Source organism: Theropithecus gelada, chromosome 6 (genome assembly GCF_003255815.1).
Source record: "Theropithecus gelada isolate Dixy chromosome 6, Tgel_1.0, whole genome shotgun sequence".
Lineage (NCBI taxonomy): Eukaryota > Metazoa > Chordata > Mammalia > Primates > Cercopithecidae > Theropithecus > Theropithecus gelada.
Window position 1 is genome coordinate 144,150,487 of NC_037673.1, and position 20,289 is coordinate 144,170,775.

Here is a 20,289-nt window from a genome sequence, read left to right on the forward strand (position 1 = left end):
TGAAAACACAACCATTCTATGCAACAATATACATGTGGTGTAGAATTATCTAACCCTGAACTAAATCTTTGGTCAAGCCATCACCTCTTGATTGCCTACAACAAAGGGTGAGTAGCCTGAGACTACTCCAGTTCCAAACACCAGACCACAGGCAGCCAGTCTGTTCACTCCTGAGTTACATATGAATTTTGGGGGAGTAGAGGAGAAATTGGTAAGGAAGGTGAAGAGTTAGAATAGCCTGGATAGATGAGTTCAGACTGTTCAGACAGTCTTTGTTTTCCATATTCTAAATTACCCCCTTTCAGTTCTTCACATGGCATTAATGGGAAGATAAAATTCCCAGTTCACCCCATTGAGAAACACAGACAGAAGACAGGGAATATTCTGGTTCATTTAGGGGCAACTATAGGCTGTCTTCTTTTTCTTCTGGCTATGCTCACACTGTTGAAGGACAGCCTTTTCCTACTCAGCATTCTTTTCATAAATAACTCTGTTCTGCTGTCTCTTGTTGGGGTCAGGTTACTACAGGCTTTTGAATATCCTAGATGCACTGCAGGACATTAAATATGGAATCATTGCTTCTTCTTCTTTGCATTTTGTCTCTGGAGTCTGGTACTTCCACAATTGGGTAAACATTTTAATTTAGAGGTGGAGAGGAATCTGAAACTGAAATAGAGAGAAGGCAGGTTCTTTCACCCAGGGAACGGAGAGGGCTTAATAATAGTTTCGGAGATAGAGGAGTAGTTTAATGAATTAGGCACTTTGAGCTGTAATGTAGTTTTATCTTCGGGAATATACCAAGAGAAGAATGAAAACTTGGCATGAATGGGGAAGGTCATTTAAAAGAAATAATCAAGAGTTGGTTATACTTAATGTTTACTACCACAAAATTTTTCCTCAATTATGTTAAATCAAGCAAGAATAGAGAAAGGTAGAACACTAAATCATGTTGTAAATGAGCTGCCACATTAAAGTCACCTAAGTGTCACCCAGTCAGACATCACGGAGGAATGGAAAATACTTAGAGACCAAGAGACGGATAGTTCTGTGAGTAAGCAGCTGCACAGCTTCAGGAACATACACAACCTCTCTGTTTCAGTCTCCTCTCATGACATATGAAGGTATTAATACCAACTTAGCAGAGTAATTGTCAGGCTTAAATGAGAGAATACACAAACACCTAGCACAGTACATGGCACACAGAATTTGTTCCTCAAACACAGGTGTCCTTCCGCTTCTGGGAGCAGAAGGAGGATTGCAGATTTTTCAAGGGCCTTTCAATCTTGATGTGGAATCTCGATGCTCCAATGAGAACACGTGAAACAAGGAGAACAATTATGCACTGAACAGTACCATAGTGACCACAAGTATGACAGGAATTCAGACAAGGGAGGTCTGAGTGTGCTGGGCTACTCTGCCAGGGAAAGATTCGTCTAAATGTTGGGTCATAGATACTGGGGTTCCAGGAAAAGCAACATTAGAGAAGCAAACTGTGGAAAGAGGATATTGAAAATGTGCAGGGTGGAGGTGGGATGCTGGAGCAAAGACACAAAAAATGTTAGGGATAATGAGTTAAGTAAAAGAGATTTAAAAAGCTTTTCAAATGATCCATAATTTATAGAAAGTGCAATTTGGCTAGGCACAGCGGCTCATGCTCCTGTAATCCCAGCATTTTGGGAGGCCAAGGCAAGAGGATCACAAGGTCACGAGATCAAGACCATCCTAGTCAACATGGTGAAACCCCGTCTCTACTAAAAATACAAAATTAGCTGGGCGTGGTGGCGCACACCTGTAGTATCAGCTACTCAGAAGGCTGAGGCAGGAGAATTGCTTGAACCTGGGAGGCAGAGGTTGCAGTGAGCCAAGATCATGCCACTGCATTCCAGCCTGGCGACAGACAGAGCGAGACTCCGTCTAAAAAGGAAGGAAGGAAGGAAGGAAGGAAGGAAGGAAGGAAGGAAGGAAGGAAGGGGCAATTCATACTCATAATAGATACATTTAAAAAAATTGGAATGACCAAGAAGGTTTACAGTATGAGCATGTACTGAATAAATACTAATAGATGAAAATAATGGTTTATCACAATTCATTTGCGAAATAAGAAAAAGATCTGGGAATATAAACCAATTGGTCACACTTTCCAAAAAAGAAATGACCCCAGTATTAATCTGTATGATGATTAGTAGATAGAACATGAAGAAAGCTTTTTTTCTGACTGATGGTGATGACGTAATTACTTTGGTCCACTTGACATGACACCATGGCTTTCCCTTCAGTATCATTACAGTTTTAATCATGGCAGGACAGCACTGCTGGTCTTCACATGTCTAAATCCTAAGGTTTTCATTTCCTGCATATCTTTATGGTGAATTCCTTTAATTCACTCACATTAAAATAAAAAAGACCAAGGGAACAAAGGAATCACTCGCTTTAAAGGTGGAAAAAATATGAGCCTCGCTTTGCCCTACCTAATATCCATCAGGGACTTCCTAATGTTCAGGTAAAGACAACTTCTTAAAGTTCTTTTTGGTTTGTTCCTTTTCATATTAACCAAGTAGTATGTGTTCATTGGAAAAATCTTGGGAAATACAAGTCAACAAAATTAAAAATAAATAAATAAAATTCACCTGTCATTCCACCACCTGAACACTTTGTATATTTTTATATTTTCTTTAGGTCTTTTTTTCTATCCACATACAAACAAATTTTAATAGACATAGTGTTTTCAAATCTACATTTTCATTCAATATATTCTAAACATCTTTGTAGTTCACTGCAATTTTTTAATCTGTGATAATTTCTTAAACGTTTATAACATGTCCATCCTGTGATGCTCTCACTATATCTTCATTATATTCCAACCAGTCAAGGCAATTTTATGCAGTTTTATGCTTTGTAGCTAGATATTAAAAACTTAGAGGTTAAATGACTACGCATTTTTGAGGCATCTGCTATTCCCTCACCCAACCTTGGGTTATGATCTATCCCTTAGGGTTGTGTTTCCCCCCATCTTTTCTTCTTCTCCCTCTCTGCCTCACTTCCCTCAAAGAGACACTGTAGGCTAATGGGAGAATAAGTGAAGTCCATAAGTAATTGTAATCACTACCATTGGCAAATAAAAAGACTTTGGATTCAGAAGAGGATTTCTTCAATCACCTTGCAAACATGCCTACATATCTGAAGGCAAAGAAATTAAGAGATCTTTCTGTAGAAAGGAGGAAAAAAATAAGTAATGTCTTTTGTCTCTCTCTTTTAACAATTAACAAAACAAAAATTAAGAATGGACAGGATGCCTGCTCATGTCATACAATCAGCTGGTAGCTGAACAAATATTAAACTCTGATTTCTGATTCCCAAATTTGTGCCTTTCCACTGTGTCACATTGATTTACTCTAAACAAATCAGAGCTGGGATAAGTGAATTTGGTACCAAAATAACAACTGTGGGAAAAGAGCACTTGTCAAGTCAAGGGATTCTCTGTTTATGAGATATTCTTCTGACTCCGTATACAATAGCGGTACATGCCCTGAGAGATGGGAGAGAAGGAAAAAGATAAGCTTTTATTTTTTTCGTTTGATTTTTCCTTCTAAAGAGAGCTATATTCATCCTTTGATTAAAATATCACACATATGGGTAAGCTGGCTTCCAACATGGCCTCTAAAAAGGGAAAGCTAGACAGTGGCTTCCTGAATGTGCAAGTGCAAATATTTTGCAGAGCAGAGAATGCTCTTACCTTGGGGGTCCACTTAACACAGATTCATAATGCTGAGTGGAAAGTGGCCGTAATATAAACTGATAAAAGCCATTAAATAAACCATAAACCTCTGCCAATCAATCCTTCACCTTGTGCTTGCACACTGGCCTTAAGGATGCAGTATCTGGGCTGCAGCAGAGAAAAAAGTAGTCACTTCCTTTATGCATTGGACTGAATAGTTAGCCTGGCAGCACACCACATTATATGCACCGTTTGATGTATAGCTTGAATTTAATGACCTGTTTGTTAAACTCAATGGCAGCATTGCGCGTGCACACGTGCGCGCGCGCGCACACACACACACATACACACACACAGAGTGAAAGAGAAAAATGACAAAAAGCTGATATTGCCTTATTACCTTGGGAAGCTTTACTATGACAAAGAACTGACAGAAAATGTAATGGACAGTCACCGAGTCATAAACACATTGGTTTATAGCTGGAAGAGTCCTTGTAAATAATCCATCTCAAGACTTCCTTTTTACTTAAAGAAAAATAAATAATTTAAGGGATTTAAATTCTTTAACCAGTACAGGTTTCTGACTCAGTGGCATTTGACCACACACCAAGAGAGAGTTTACAGATTATTTAACACCAGCGTTGGAGTACTGATAATCATAGCTCAAAGAAGAAAAATCCAAAGTGAAGGCAAGCAAATCAGAATCAATACTCTCATTAAGTACTCGGTGACCTTTTTCCCTCCAGGTTTATATTTTTCTCACTTTCTGGGTTCATTTTTATGTATTAAATACAGAAAAAAAAAATAATGAAAGAGTGCCTTGACTGTAACTGAAATCAATGTATCTAATGTGTTTTCCAATATTTAGCATGCATATGCCCTCATTAGATTCACATGCAAGAAATGCTTCAAATTGGAAAAAAATCTTTAAAAAGTAGTTCATAATTTCCCTTATAGGATTTAATAGTAATTTCTTACTTCAGTCTTATATTCTGTTTTCTAATAGTTCCTAAGTGATGAAGTTTCAAGCATGCTGAAATTGATCACAGCAAACCATTCACTCTGCAAAGTGATCTGTTTTGTGTTGTTTTGTTCGCTTTATTTTAAAAATCCATTTTCTCACATTATTCCCTGAATCATGGCCATTCATGGCTTGATTCCATGTAACTAACATTCTTCCTTAACTTTAAGGCAAGACAGGTTGCAAAACCCCTACACACACATACACACCCACACACACACACTTTCAGGTTTGTAAACTCAATTTTCATGAATTTACTGCTTTTCTTCATTGATGTGCCTTGATTGATGTTCTTAAGTTTTCTTGTATAGATTTTTACATATTTGATACTCAATTTGTATATGTTCTTATGTTCTGACAAAGGCCTCTGGGTCTCTCACCAAAATTTTAGTGCCTAAAGGCTTACAGCTTACTGTGCTTTTAGGATTCAATTTTATTCATCTTTGTAGGTTCCCTACTCACTACTTACTCCCGCACACATACACCTAACTTAGAAGAAGCCATCGTAGGTGTTAGAATTATTTTTAAACTTAATTATTCATTGTATTACAATCAAGGCCACAAATTTAACGAATACCTTTTGCATTCAACTTAAAATATAATTTTCAGTTCTGTTTCCATTCAAAATGTTCAAATATGTCTCTGGTTCCTAATTGAACAGGTTTATTAGGTGACATTATTTTAAAAAACAGATACTCTTTGGTAGTAATTTACATAAAAATAAGACATGTGAGTTATTTTAACACTAATCACTGAGACGGGTTTGGTCAGACAGTATTAAAATGTACTATTGAATGGACAACATTACAATGTGTAATAAACAGCATCAGGAAGTAGGCACTATAAAATAATTCACATTCAGCTTTTACTTCCCCTATAAAGAACAAAGATGATTTCACTTAAATAAGACTGTATCTTTATGGCAAACGTTAAAGTATTAAAATTTTGTTTGAGGCCCTGTCCTTTTGTGGCTGAATGGGAGACACATACTGTCACAATGTTTGTAATGTTTTATTGTTAACTTTTTTGTTTATATACTGGTCTTCCTACATAAGGCTTTTGAAAATGGGATTCTGATCTTTATGCCATACACCTAGTGTGAAAACAAGCATGAAGAAGCCATTTGGCTAACCATTTATTAGCTGGTTGAATTTGGGCATGCTCCTTAACATTTCTCTTAGTTCCTCAAATACAGAGGTTCAAAGGGGAGTACAATAGTTCCTGCCTCAAAGATATTATGGTTGTCAAATGATCAGAACTCCGCCCAGCACACAGCAGGTGTTCATTCAATACTCCTCCTTTGTACAACTCAGGGCAGTGCTACTCACACAGTCCTCCCTAGAGTTGTGCCCCTCTGGAACCCACCCTCAAAGTGTGAGATGTCACCATCATCCTTACCGTCATCATGATTATTAGGCCCAAGAAGAGAAAGATTTCGTTTCACCTAAACTACAGAGAGGGCAGCAAAAGTGTAAGCAGGTCCTTCATGATGAGGATGGCTGTGCCTACCTCCTAAAGGGAAAAAGCTCAGAATTCTGCAGATTGTGTATGGATTTTTGTTCTGTCATGTAATAATCCTTGTTGGAGCTTTTCAATAAAAATGGATTATGACTGAGCCACATAGTATTAAACTTGGATTTTTGTCTTATTACCATGTATTCAAATAATTACTATGAACTAAACCCACTACAGACTAATGAAAATAGGATGCTGAATATCCCAGAGAGAATTGAAATTTTTAGTTTTTAAAGAAATTAGGTACAAGAATGTCAATGGCATTAATTATATTATTGGGTATCAAACTATTTTGAGACAAGATCTTTTTTTTTTCCCCGAAATATTAGGAAACCAATGGGTATTTTGTGTAGAGCACCTGGATCCTATCTTCCTTGCCTTTTCCTTCTGTCTGGGGCTCACCAGAAATACTGTGTTTGTCTCTGTAAACCAGGTGGAACCACGGACCCAGGTGGAGCAAAACTGGATAGTCAAATATTTGGGTTTGTAGATGATTTAAACATTTTGATATCAACATCTTTCCTTAAAAATATTTATCACATTTTGTTAATTAAAGAAGTAAAATGCATTTTAGTAAATCTGGAACTCAGAGAACTCAAAGAAAAAAATTCTCATAAACTTACCACCTAGAACAAATTCCTTTTAATATTTTCATTTGCACTATTTTGGCCCTTTAAAACATATGTATATATGTTTGTGTAATTTTCTTTTCACAGAATTGGGATTAAATTCTATCTTTTGATTTTTGACTTATTTAAAACTTAGACAAATATTACATATTTTTTCTATACCTCTAAACATTTTTCTATAACATAGTGTTTAAAGGGCTTCATTGTATTCCACAGTTGGGATAGGTCACAATTAACTTATCATATATATGTGATCCATATATCTGTATATTTGACTATCCACAGTGACTCCACAGGACTTCTGAAAAATAAAAGTTTTGCTCCACCTGGGTCAGAGTTTCTAAATGGGTTTACGTAGACAAACACAATTTCTGGTGAGCCAGAGCAAAAAGGAAAAGAAAGGACAATAGGATCCAGGCTGTCTACACAAAATACCCATTGGGTATAGAGATAGACAACCAAATCAAAATTTCAGTCTCTCATCCAAACCTATTCTTGCCATAATTCCTGCTGTTTACTGTAAAAAAAAAAATTTAAACAAAAAAGTCTTGAGTTGCATGAATTTACACCATGTAAATGATAAGACCACAGAAACTATATTGTTCATGCATTAAATTTTGAAATATGTACTGCTCAGTCTATTTTGCAGTTGGGGATTTATCCAGAGGTGAAATTCCCATGAAACTGCTCTCTGGATCCAGAGGAAAAGAAAATGTTTATAGTTTAAAGAACTGTCAAATATACAGAACAAAATTTTTGTCTTTCTTATTTATTGCTTGAAAAAAGTAGGAAGGAAAATCAGATAATTTTTAAAATATATATATTTAAAGCCTATTTAAATTTTTGTTTTAAAAAGTGAATCCTGGATTATACTGTAGAAATATACAGAACTCACACAAAGTCTCTTAAGAGTTATTTAAACACAAAATCTCTGAATGGTTTCCATTTGGACTGGGATTCATTCTCCCCTTATTTTCTGTTTTTCACTGAGGAAAGTGTGTTTATGTGGGCTTTGTTCTTGAATGTAGACTTAAGCAGAGCGTTGCTGTCCTTTTTAGCAAGAACTGCATCTTGATGAATATTGAACAATAACAATAGCATTCAAATATATTTGCCTTTTTCTTCATTTACTTTAATTTTCAGAATCACAATCAAGTTTTCATTAAAAGGGGAAAGTAGTTTAGCTTATTTGTTAAGAGCAACTTTGCAGTCAGACAGAATTAAGGTCAGAATCTGGTTCCGTCAGTCATTAGTTGGATGATCTAGAGTAAGTATTAATTTGCTTGACCTCAATATGCCTTAATTTAGTTATGAATAAAATAAGAATAGAATCACTTTTTTCAAAGTGTGATGGTATAAGGTAGGCAACAAATTTAGTGCAATGCTGGTATCTAGTAAGAGTAGTAAAGCAAAATAAAAACCAACACAAAACAAAAACTAGCATTAATGTCAAATATGTTTTGAAGGAAACCCTTAGATATATTTTAACCTGGATTTAGTCCACAAAGTAACCTGACACATCTCCATAGTTCCTATTTACTAATGTAAACATTATTATATTTGATTCATCAAATGAAAGATATATGTTGAGAAGAAAGGAAGGATTAAATACTGATTCAAAGCATTCTCATCACCTTATGCATTCGTAGTTTAGGCCCATTAGTTACAGTTCACACACATAAAGACTTGGACAGGGAACTGTAGTGCTACTTATGTTTCTCCTGTAATTGTTACATGCATTAACATTCCATTTCTCTTTGGCCCTTTATCCTTTTAAAAACATAGGTTCCTTTTGGACAGGGACCAGGGGTAACAATTGGAAGCCTGTAAATATTTTCTATTTTGAGGGTCTTCAATGAAGCTTTTGTGGTACTGCTGATGATGATAATAATATACCTGCAGGAACTATCTATTCATATTCCTCCCCCTACCACCAAAACGAAAAAGTTCTTCATTTATTTTGCCGTTTCCACATACGGGAACCATAGATTTGCTGGGACAGATACATGTGAATGGAAAGATGTGATGAGGATAATCAAATGACCTAAGATATACATATTAATATATAGTATCTACCCCACCTTTATTCTTGTGAGAATGTAAATTATTAAAAGTTTTTTTATAACTTGTAAAATAAAGTATTAAACATATGTAAATTGTGGAAAAAATGCCTTAGTCTACTAATTATGAAAGACATAAATAATTAATGGGACATAAGGGGAGACATTTAAAGCTGTAAATTATACTGTTGAAATGTCATTGGGATTGCCCACAAACCAGACCTAAAGCATTAAATTTCATACAGATAATTCATTTTTAGCAAATGTTTGTCTGCAGGATTATTTCCTGTGTTCATGATTTTCAGCCTCTATATGAATGAAACCTGAATGTCTACCTGAAGAACAATAAATATCAATTGTGAGGGCATGGTGGGGGGCAGGGTAGGGATTTGAAGTAGCACAATATCCATCCAGAATACCCACAGTTCAACTCCGGATGCCTTGAAGAAAGGTGGCCTGGTGTTGCCAGATTTTCTTTTTTTTTCTAAGAGGAGGAGATATTCTAATATCTGCTGAAATGTCAAAATTATAAAATTTGGACAAAAGTATGTTTTAAAAAATACTGTGTTAGGAGCATATATTGCTTTGTACTAACATTTTACTCATGTTTACAAACACTTTTCTTGAGCTGGGTCCAGTCCACAAGGCTCCAGTTTGTAACCACTGTGCTGCATAATCAGACAGACTTTATTTTCATCTCAGTTCAAAAATCGCTAATTGAATGGCTTTGGGTATGAAATTTAACCTATCAAATCTTCATCTTTATTGGCAAAATGGGAAGAAAAATGCCTACTTCACCAGCCTGCTGTGAGAACTGCAAAAACAGCCATGGATGAAAATATTCAGCATACTAGATGCATAACAGATGCTCAAAGAGTTTAGATCTTCTTCTCATTTTCTGGATAATTTTAAAAAGGAAGTTGCTTTTTTTTTGTTCCTTTCATACTTGCTATATTCAGAGCATATCAGATGTCCTTGTTATTAGGAAGGTCAGCGCTAACCCTTAACTACTGGAATAAATCGTTTTACTTGAATTATAAAGAAAATTCTAAACTGTGGGTCTCGCTACATCTTCTAAAGAGTAAAGATGAGTCAGCATCAACTCTGAAAAAATTTTCAAATTTACCCAGGGGGAAGTGCATATTTGGCAAAAGTCTGTCTTGAACGAAATGTTTTTCCACTGCTTCATCAGCTACTCTCTGTCATAAGGATCCTTTCGTTAGTCAAACAGCACTTAAGCACCCCAAGAATATGGTTAGTGATGGCACCACGTGAACTGAGAAATGATCGATTCTGCTTAGATTACAGTTGACTACACAGCCAAAGATCAATGTTTCAAAGCAAGAGGATTATGCAAAATAAATGTAGATAGTTCATGTTTTCAAACTATACATATGTTAGTGAAAGTTCAGTTAGCAAATGACCAGTGACTGGCTAGAAATATTAATCTTATCTCTTTACTATGTTTCAGGGGCCTTGACTAAACCATGTAGGCTTGATTTCAAAAATTGTATGTAGGATGAAAGGAGAAAAATATAAAATCACATACCATAGTTAAAAGAGATTAAACAGTATATATGTAGTCATACTGTCCATATAAGAGTGTTAGTATGAAACAGTCATGTTTAAGTGTGCATTTGGATATTAAACTCTTTTAAACCTGTACAGCGCAAAAACTCAAAGGTCACACTCAGATGCAATGATCAATTTCTCTTGTCGTAGGCTAATACTTTCCTTTCTCTTGTTTCAGAGTGTGGAATTGCACCCTGTAGGTCAAAAATGTGGACAATCTGGCTAAGAAGAGAGCAAGACAGGTAAAGCATTCCTTCTATGTAAAATTGATTGGAGGAAGGTATTCCTTGTTACTTCATTTTTTAAAAAGCTGAGACTTATTTTTCATTATTGCTAAATGGTTTAAGCATCTGGCTCAAAATACTCTGTATTCTAAATTTTATAGATGATTTTATTTAATGAAGTGCTTTAAAAGGAAGTCAAAATTCTAATGTTTTCCATAATATTGCTAAAAATAATATATTCTCCAAAATACAAAACCCGTTTCATAGTTAATTAACTACAATTTAATTTACTCCTTAAGAGACAACAGGAAACAGAGACTGAGCCAGTGGTCAAAATAATTCCTTCCTTTGGGTTTAGGAAACTAGAACTGAGCAGATGATGGAGAAACCCCTGTAATTCCAGAGTACCCATTTTCATAATCTGAATTACCTAGCAAATCCATAAGAAAGCAAAGCAAGTTGAGGGCCTATAATATCTTCAAAACATCTAAGTCCTTCTCTCTTTGTTGCCAATGTCAATTAGCAGAATTAGCAGCTTGTGAATTCTCACGTGAATTCTCAGCATGGATTGTTTAATATAAATTCTCCAAATTGGTTATCATAATATAAAAATTTGTTGACTGTTTTGCTCTTCATTTAATGGCTTATTGGTAGAATGAGACAATAGCCTAGATTTTACAGAATGGTACCTATTTAAAATATTGTCGAGTTGTTTTCATGAGTATTCTTGCATTTAAAAGACCTAATAATTTCATTTTGGAAACTAGGTTCAAATTAGGTAAGCTTGACCTATTAGTAGGTTAAGGGCCTTAAATATACATCAGTGATGACTACAGAGTAAGAGCTCAGTTTATTTTTGGAATGTACCTCTCTCCATGAAGTGCTGCATAAGAAAGAGCCAGGTAAGAAATGCGAGTAAAAAACAATTGCCTGGTTTTTACTGTGGTTATAAGCATTTTGCAGGGGAACATTTCCAGTTTGGAAAAGAAGGCATGATGAAAATATCACCCTCTTCCCCTAAGCACATGCTCAGAGGCTTTTTTAGAGTCATAATTATCTCAGCAAAATTCCCTTATTGAAAATAATATCGAGTGGTTTTCTGGCCACAGAGTGTCAGCTAAAATTTGTCAGATTTGGTTTTCCATGCATATTCTAACTGAAATTGAACTCCAGAAATTCAAGAATTGCAGTAAGTGCCATGATCTTGATTTAGATGCCAAACAAAGAAAGGCAACAAAGGCTTTTTCCTCATACTTAAGTTACAGCATATCAGCAGATTAGACACCCATAGAAATGGCTGTCCTCAGTGGTTCAAATGCATGTCCATGTGTCTGCCAAGCTAACCCTCTTGTTCAAGTCACTCTTTTTATATTTGATTTCAAAACTCTCATGAAAGCAGATGCTGCCTTAACTTATCTTTGGGGTGAGATGCATTTTTGATTCAACTTAATATTTGGATGGAGATATGATGGAATGATTTGTTTATGATTAGTGAATTTGGTAGAGCAGATTTCTAAAATAGCACAATAGCTGTGAGTGTGTACCATATAATGTGCTGCTTATAATAATTAAATTACTAACTTATTTTAATAAATTACAGTGAAATAAAAGGTATTTGTTATTTCTGACTTGCAATTCAATTTTTTAAAGAAAATAAAAAGATCCACGGAAGTGTTCATAATCTTTTTTATGTTACAGCATGTAGTGAGCAGTCTTTAATGAAGGATTGTTAGTGTTGTGATATATTACTTTTAAGAATCTGATTTTGCCTTATCAAAATCATAACAACATCCTGAGGATATGAATAAAATTCATTTTGCTTTTACAGTCAAATTAAAAGAATGAGAATCACAGTCGAAAGAGCAACTAGTTGAAGTCTCTTCTACAATCTTACGCCAGGAGCCATTTAGGGGACCCTCATTCTTTCATTCATTCAGCCACTCAGTCAAATAGTCTTTATTGAGCATGCATGTTGTACCAAGGCATTCATTACAACTGGTGAACAACACAGTTTCATTTTCTGCCCTCATGGAGCTTACATTCTAGTGAAGAGTAGGGAAAGCAAATAAATAGCTCTGTAATTACAACTTTAGATATGTATTATGAAGGAAACACACAGGTTGCAGAGAGTAAAATGGGAGATATACCAAAAGAATTTTCTCCAAGGTGTTATGTTTAAAACTCACACTTAAAGTTTAAGAAGAGTCAACCATTCATATTTTAAAAAGGGGAAAGAGTCAGATGACTAGGGTTTTATTTGAAAACTATGATATACATGAATTCATTATGAAATAATGAATATAGTGAAAAAAATTGCAAAACTACATCTTGGTGATATGGTTTGGCTGTGTCCCCACCCAAATCTCATCCTGAATTGTAGTTCCCATAATCCCGACATGTTGTGGGAGGGACCCAGAAGGAGAAAATTGGGCCTTGGGTGTGGCTTTCCCTATTCTATTCTCATGATAGTGAGTAAGTTCTCACGAGAGCTGATGGTTTTATAAACGCCTTCCCCCTTCACTCAGCTCTCATTCTTCTCCCTCCTGCCACCATGTGAAGAAGGACATGTTTGCTTTCTCTTCTGCCATGATGTAAGTTTCCTGAGGCCTCCCCAGCCCTGCAGAACTGTGAGTCAATTAAATCTCTTTCCTTTATACATTACTTGTCTTGGGTATGTCCTTATAGTAGTGTGAGAATGAACTAATACACTTGGTTTATTCCAAGAAGTCATTTAAATATCTTCCCATAAAGGATTAGAGTTGCTTAACCAAGGTTAAAACCACAGGACAGGCCGGGCATGGTGGCTCATGCCTGTAATTCCAGAACTTTGGGAAGCCCAGGCAGGCAGATCACTTGAGGTCAGGAGTTTAAGACCAGCCTGGCCAACATGGTAAAACCTCATCTCTACTAGAAATACAAAAATTTGCCAGGCATGGTGGTGTGCACCTGTAGTTCCAGCTACTCAGGAGACTAAGGCACAAGAATCACTTGAATCCGGGAGGTGGAGGTTGCAGTGAGCCAAGACCATGCCACTGCATTCCAGCCTGGGCAACAGAGTGAGACCCTATCTCCAAAATCATAATAATAATAATAAATTAAAAATTAAAAAATAAAACTACAGGACATACCACTACAACACTGGGGAAAACTAACATGAATCTGAAACAGATGTGTTTTTGTTTTTGTTTTTTAATTGTTGCTGATGTATGTACCTGGTGAAACTCCTCGTGCCTCAAACAGGGATTTCACTGCCTTGGATTCAGACTTCATTCATTATTAGCAGACAAGGAATGACCAAGGTTAATTTAATACCAATTGTAAGATGCAGTGGCAGGTCAGGGTAACAGAGTTCATATTTCCTGAATATAATGCCTGACTCATGACTGCTTTAAATCAAGCAGGATCTATCTGCATCATAAGAAGTATTTAAAAGTAAAGTGTGAAGACTCCCAAGTGGGGGAAAAAACAGCTTGAATCATCAAGAAAAATGCACGCGGAAATTTAAAATTCAGTAGAGACACATTAGTTGACATGGATAGATGGTCACTATACATAAAGCAAAAGCAATTTAAAACAATGCATAGAGTATGATCCATTTATGAAACTGTGTGTCTGCATGTGTTTCTGTGTGTATATACAAAAAGATCTAAAAGGAAATACTCCAAAATGCTAACAGTAATGATTTATTGATGGTAGGCTTATGAGTCGTTCTCATCTTCCTTTTACACATTTCTGTATTATCATTTTTCCATAATGAGGATGTATTATTTTTAAATACAAAAAAACTTGAAGCAACAAAATTTACTTGTAGTAATGAATAATGATTTAAAGAACAATTTTTTTAGTGTGACAGGTCTCATTTTTACTGCAAGTTAATTAATTATAAAGGACTCTTTTTCCAAATGTAGAATATGGTTCAATGCCATAATTTGCTATTTGGCCAGAGCTGAATTACCAAATACTTATACCAGTATGTGCCTAGGGAATTAATAAAGAAAAAGATACAGCAGAAAATTAGAATATTTGAAAAACAAATAAATATTTTTTATATTTCAGAAAAATGTAGGAGCATTTGTTCAGAGAAAATACCAGAAAGTCGTTAAACTGATGTACACTTATTTTATAACAACATCATTTTTACTTTTAAGAATGTGTAGGTAGAGAGATAATTAGGACATATAGGTAGGAGGTGGCATAACTTTTTTCAAGATTCAGGACCTACAGGAATTTTAATCTGATCCTAAACACAGAAAACAATGGTCACCTCCCAAACTCTATGTCATTAAAAATAAAAACAATATTTATTTATAAAATAAATGCATAGCAGTCCAATAAAGTTCTGATTTTCACCCAAACAAATGCTTCTAGGTTTTTCTGATATATCAAAAAGCCTAGATTTTCTCTAAAGTACTCTTTTTGTGTGTGTGAGCCGTTCTGTTTTGTTTTGTTTTCATTTTTTGTTTGTTTGCCTGATACCCTACGCACACAGTGTATTTGGCAATTTGATATGGCCAAAGAACAAATTTTGGTACCTGAAATATTCAAATAAAATGAGCCACACAACACAGATTAGTTAAAATTCAAATTGGTAAGATAATTCGCTACCTTTCTACTATGGTAGTTTGTACTTATAAGACTAGGGATCCAGCCTGTTACACCATTTACCAAACACAAATTTGGACAAGTCTAACCTCCTTGAATCTGTTTCCACTTATTTTAAAGAATTACTATGACACTAGCTTTGCTGATATGATAGAATTGAAATGATAGCATATAAATTGAAATTGATAGAATATAAAATGAAAAAGAATGGAAAAATGACAGAATTATGAAAACTTGTGTTAATATATGGTGAAGTGATGGTACTAATTACAACTATATTGTTTTCAACACTAACTGTTTCATGGATGTATATCTTATATTCTCCAAGGAAATTCTTTTTTGCTAGCACATGCAAATTCTGCTAGTCATATGAAAGCTCTACAAATAGTTGTTAGTCAATTGATCAATTTATCCTGTTTGAAAGCACATTTTCCCTTGATAGAAAAATAGTGGAATGTGTAAACAGAGGGAATTGTAACACACTTCACAGAGTAACAACCAAGTATAAACCTAACGTATTTCTTTCAGTAAAAGACCATCATTGCGTTATTTATGTTAAAACTTCCACAATAAGCTCCAACCACGAGAAACAAAGTATTGACTTTTCATGAACCAAAAAGAAATGTAGAAAACTGTTTCACTCTGCAAATATTGTCTAAGTCATCCTGAAGCCGACTTGCAGCAGGTACATAAAATCAAAACATGTTCTGATGTCACCCGAAATGAGAAACGTCCTATTACAAAGTGAGAAATTAATTAGTGTGTGTCTTAATTAAAACAAGTTTTACTAAAGTCTTACATACCAATCAAAATATTTAACTTTAATATTCTAACATGAATGACATTTTTAAGATAGTGTTTGAGTGGAAGATTAGTTTGTTAAATAGCACATTTAAGCATTAATTTGTATATATGTTTCATATAATTTGTTTTTTTAAAAAAACAACTTGATGGCTCTTGAATTATTTTGTATAAAGACCCCATTAAATGACACATTACATTTTTCAAAATTAACTATACAATATGAGATAATTTTAATATAGGTATTTGACATCACACTCCATAAAGTTGCTGAGAAAGAAGGGCTCTTATGAACAGGTAAATGTTCAGTTTCCTGAATTCTAGCAGGATTACATGTAAATTTCTCTAGGAAGATGATCAGTTGATTTCTTTACAAATACCTAGATCCTGTAATTTAGAAGCCAACTACAAAATGGAGTCTTACTGTTATAATCTAGAAGTGCCTGATCTTAAACAACTAATGTACTCTCTTAAATAAATGACTCACTCTAGAAAAAGCAAGAGAAGTTCTTGAGAAGGAAATCTAGTCCATCCTAGACAAAAGCATATCTAGGTCATACTTTTGGCAGTTTTGATGAGAGAAGAGTACATTGCTTTATTTGATTAGCCAGTTGACTACTCACACTTACTATGAGGAACTTCTACATTTTTATATTTCTAATCTTCATAATTCCTCATAAAGTTGAAGCCCATTGACCACATTTGAGGTTTCAAAAAATAGCAATAAGCAATGTCCTATGCTTATGCCCCATGCTCAGCTTATCTGAAACAAATGATTGTCATATTTCATTGTTCTCGTCTCCAAATGAAATAATCCTAGCTTATTTATTTATTTATTTATTTATTATACTTTATGTTCTAGGGTACATGTGCACAACATGCAGGTTTGTTACATACGAATCCTAGCTTTTAAAAATCTTTCCGCAGAGAGTTCAACTTCTAGTGCTTGAAACACACTTCACTTTTCAGCGGCCCCTTAGCAAAGGTCATATAGTTGTCTTAAAGACTGGGGTCAAAAGCTAGACCTGTATTTCTACCAGGGTAACAGCAGACACATAGCTGAAACAGGCTATCTACAAGGAGTTTTAAGCACATGACCTAAGGGATTTGCCTCTGTTCAAACTGTACCAACTTTGCCTATAAAACCACCTCCAAACGAAAACTCAACAAGAAACAAACAAAAACAAAGCCACAGGATATCTGCTTTCATTGCATGAAATGAGGTCAACAAATCTTAATTTTACAAATCTTAATTTTTTAAGTGTACAATAGACATATCTAACATTTTGATTTTTGCAAGTCAAGTGTTATCACTAAAAGATTCAGGATGCAATGTGTTATACAATTTGTTATAACATACAAGCCCAGTACCTCTTTTCTTGCCCTATTTCATATAGTTGTTACAATTAGGCACAAAGTAGCATGAGTTTACAAAGCTGTGGATCTATAATATATGACATGCTATGAGGACATGCACAATTAAGTCCCCAAGGGCCCTTCTCATGTATAAGCCAAATAGAACAATTATTCTCAGACAAATTAAACTATAAACCCGATTCAAATACATGTGAAAATTATAAATGTGGGGGGAGTATGTAGAATCAGATGCCAGACTAAAGCCCCAAATAATTGTCATTTTACATTGTAAAAAATGTCTGTACTGACAATGATATTGTTAGAGAAGAAACTAATAGATAAAACTATAATAGCCCATGTGGTAAATGTAATACTACTAATACACTCTACCTACATATTTTTTTCTGGCTTTAATTCAATGAAATCCATTATCCTGAGTGGGAATGGAACCTCCTCATCTCAGGGATCTTTAGTCTCCTGAGCTGCCTTAAAGCCTTGACATAATAAAAGGTCAAGCAGATCCCAGTAAGCATTTGTAAATTACAATAGGCCCCCCCCCCCCCCCCCCCCCCCCCCCCCCCCAGCCCAATTCAGCTACAAGCCATACATTCTCCTGTTCAGCTTTGCTCACTCCCTGGTTTCATTTCATTGTATAAGCAGACTAATTTGGAAACGGCTGGGCTAGGGTGCTTAGGAATACGTAGATTTTCAAAACAATCCTACTTTCCTACTTTCTTATTTACAGAAGGAGACCCTTAATACAACATTTGAGAGAACTGTAAAATGGTTCCTGGATACTGAAGGAATGAACAGCAGATAGCAGCACTATTAAATAAAATGAATGCATTTCACCTGCCAGCTCAGCTGTGCTTCCTGGGATACAAGGCACAAACATGAAAAGGTTGGGGTGGCATTTCAAGAACACTGATTTGCTTCAACATTGATTTGGTAAGATGCTAGACACAAAATAATACCACAAGCCACCTCCCTTTCCCATCATTGTAAATTCGGAGTCCTCAATATCATCCCCCACAAACCCAATTAAAAATAAAGAGGCAGGCTACGAATTTGCATCTAGTTCTGTGACACAGATCAAATCATAGGCATCTGTTCCAATTGGTCACAATGAAACTAAGAGACAATAACCAGAGTAAATTTCACATTAATCCAAATAAAGCCAATGAATAATAATATAGACCAGAAGCATAGTTTCAAAAACATGCAAGTACTTCCAGGCATGCAAGGACATATCTAAACCATAAAAATGACTGCAAAGCACACCCTACATATAAATATGCTTCATAAATGCAATATAAATGCTAAGTAACATGTGTATATATGATATATATATCCATAAGATATACATGTGTAAGTTCACAATCAAATCTACGTATAAAATAAAACTGGGTCTTGCAAATGATTTCTCAACAAGAGTACAAAATAAAATGTCAAATTCTGGGGCCACTTTTTCTAAGCAATCAATAAAATAAGCAAAACCACCTTATAATGAGTCTGAGAAGCTTATGAGACACCAAATGTATTTCTGAAGAAGGCCCAACCCTGTATGTGAGAGCTGCAAATGAAATGATTCCTTTCAATAACACCCTCTTCTTGTTGTTAGCTCTTTTTCCAACCCCTGATGCTGTTGCTAAGCTTAGGAGAAAAAGGCACCAAGTGGCTCAGTCTGCATTCTGAGCCAGTTAGAGATAAAATCAGAACACCTTTTTTTTTTTTTTTTTTTTTTAAACACAAGCGGTTGCCTTCTCACTTCTCTCTTCCTGGCAACGTTCCTCTCCCTCCATCCTCATCTCTGTCTCCACATCTCCCCCTTCTAGTCTGTGGCACGGGAGTCATTGTTCAAGTTCAGGCCAGAAATGTATACATAGGTCAAATAATAACACGCTAAACCAAGAAGGGAGCCCTACTGTTTCCTACTCACCATGCTGAGACCCGGAGAAGCTGTTTAAAGGAGGGAGAGATGCAAACTGAATCCATTTTCCTTGTGACCGAGTCGGATGCAGCCTCCGAACCCAACATCAGCAGCGGCTGCCGGTTTTTTTTTTTTTCCCCCTCTGTCTCTGGTTGGCGATGGTGCGAATAGGAACCACCCTTCCAGCCCCGCTAAAGTATCAGCAATAGAGGCGGCGGCGGCGGCGGCAGCAGCAGCAGCATCACCAGTTGGGCCTCCTCCCTCTCGGAGGATGGGGTGAGCTCGGAAGCAGCCAGGAACTTGCAGCAGACACCTCCTTTGGCTCCTCCTCTCTCTCTCCCCCTCCCCCAGTGCCCCACCCCTGCTGCGGTAGAGGCTGCTGGCCCGGCAGCTGCTGGTTGCCATGGCAATGACCAATGATAAGCGACCAAGCTAAGGGGGAGGGGAGATGGGCGAAGCAAGCTGCAGGGTCTGGAGGGGAGAGAGAGTATGTGCTGCTGCCCTCTGGGACGCTCTTGATCTCTCCTACCCTGGACTCCAGGTCTTTTAAAAAATGGGGTAAGGGTGGTTAGGCACGGGGAGAGAATAATTAAAATTTAATTGAAATTTAGATCGAAACATACGTAACAGCTTAGCTATTTTTTGCATTTTCTGTGGTTTTCCAATAAAATGTATGAAATTTATTATCAGAAAAATAATAACAAATATGGAGAAAATTATGTCGCATAACAGCAGATTATTATTACTTCCAAACGTGTTCGTGCTTTATAGCATCTTTTACTCAATACCAGGCAACAAGGTTATTAGAAAGCAAACGGAGTGCCTGGACTTTGTAATAGATTAAGAATCTGGTTGATTCCTTTG

The 20,289-nt window shown here is 35.9% G+C and overlaps 1 protein-coding gene across 4 annotated transcripts in view; it reads right to left on the minus strand.

Annotated features, from left to right (window-relative positions):
• Window positions 1-19,829, minus strand: part of JAKMIP2 (janus kinase and microtubule interacting protein 2) — a 188,354-nt gene extending 168,525 nt beyond the window's left edge. For all 4 annotated transcript variants that reach the window (XM_025387744.1, XM_025387742.1, XM_025387741.1 and 1 more), the window contains exon 1: window positions 19,435-19,829. In XM_025387744.1, the coding sequence (XP_025243529.1) occupies window positions 19,435-19,437 (3 nt within the window). In that variant the 5' untranslated portion in view covers window positions 19,438-19,829. The remainder of the gene's footprint in view (window positions 1-19,434) is intronic.
• Between the last annotated feature and the right edge of the window lie 460 nt (window positions 19,830-20,289).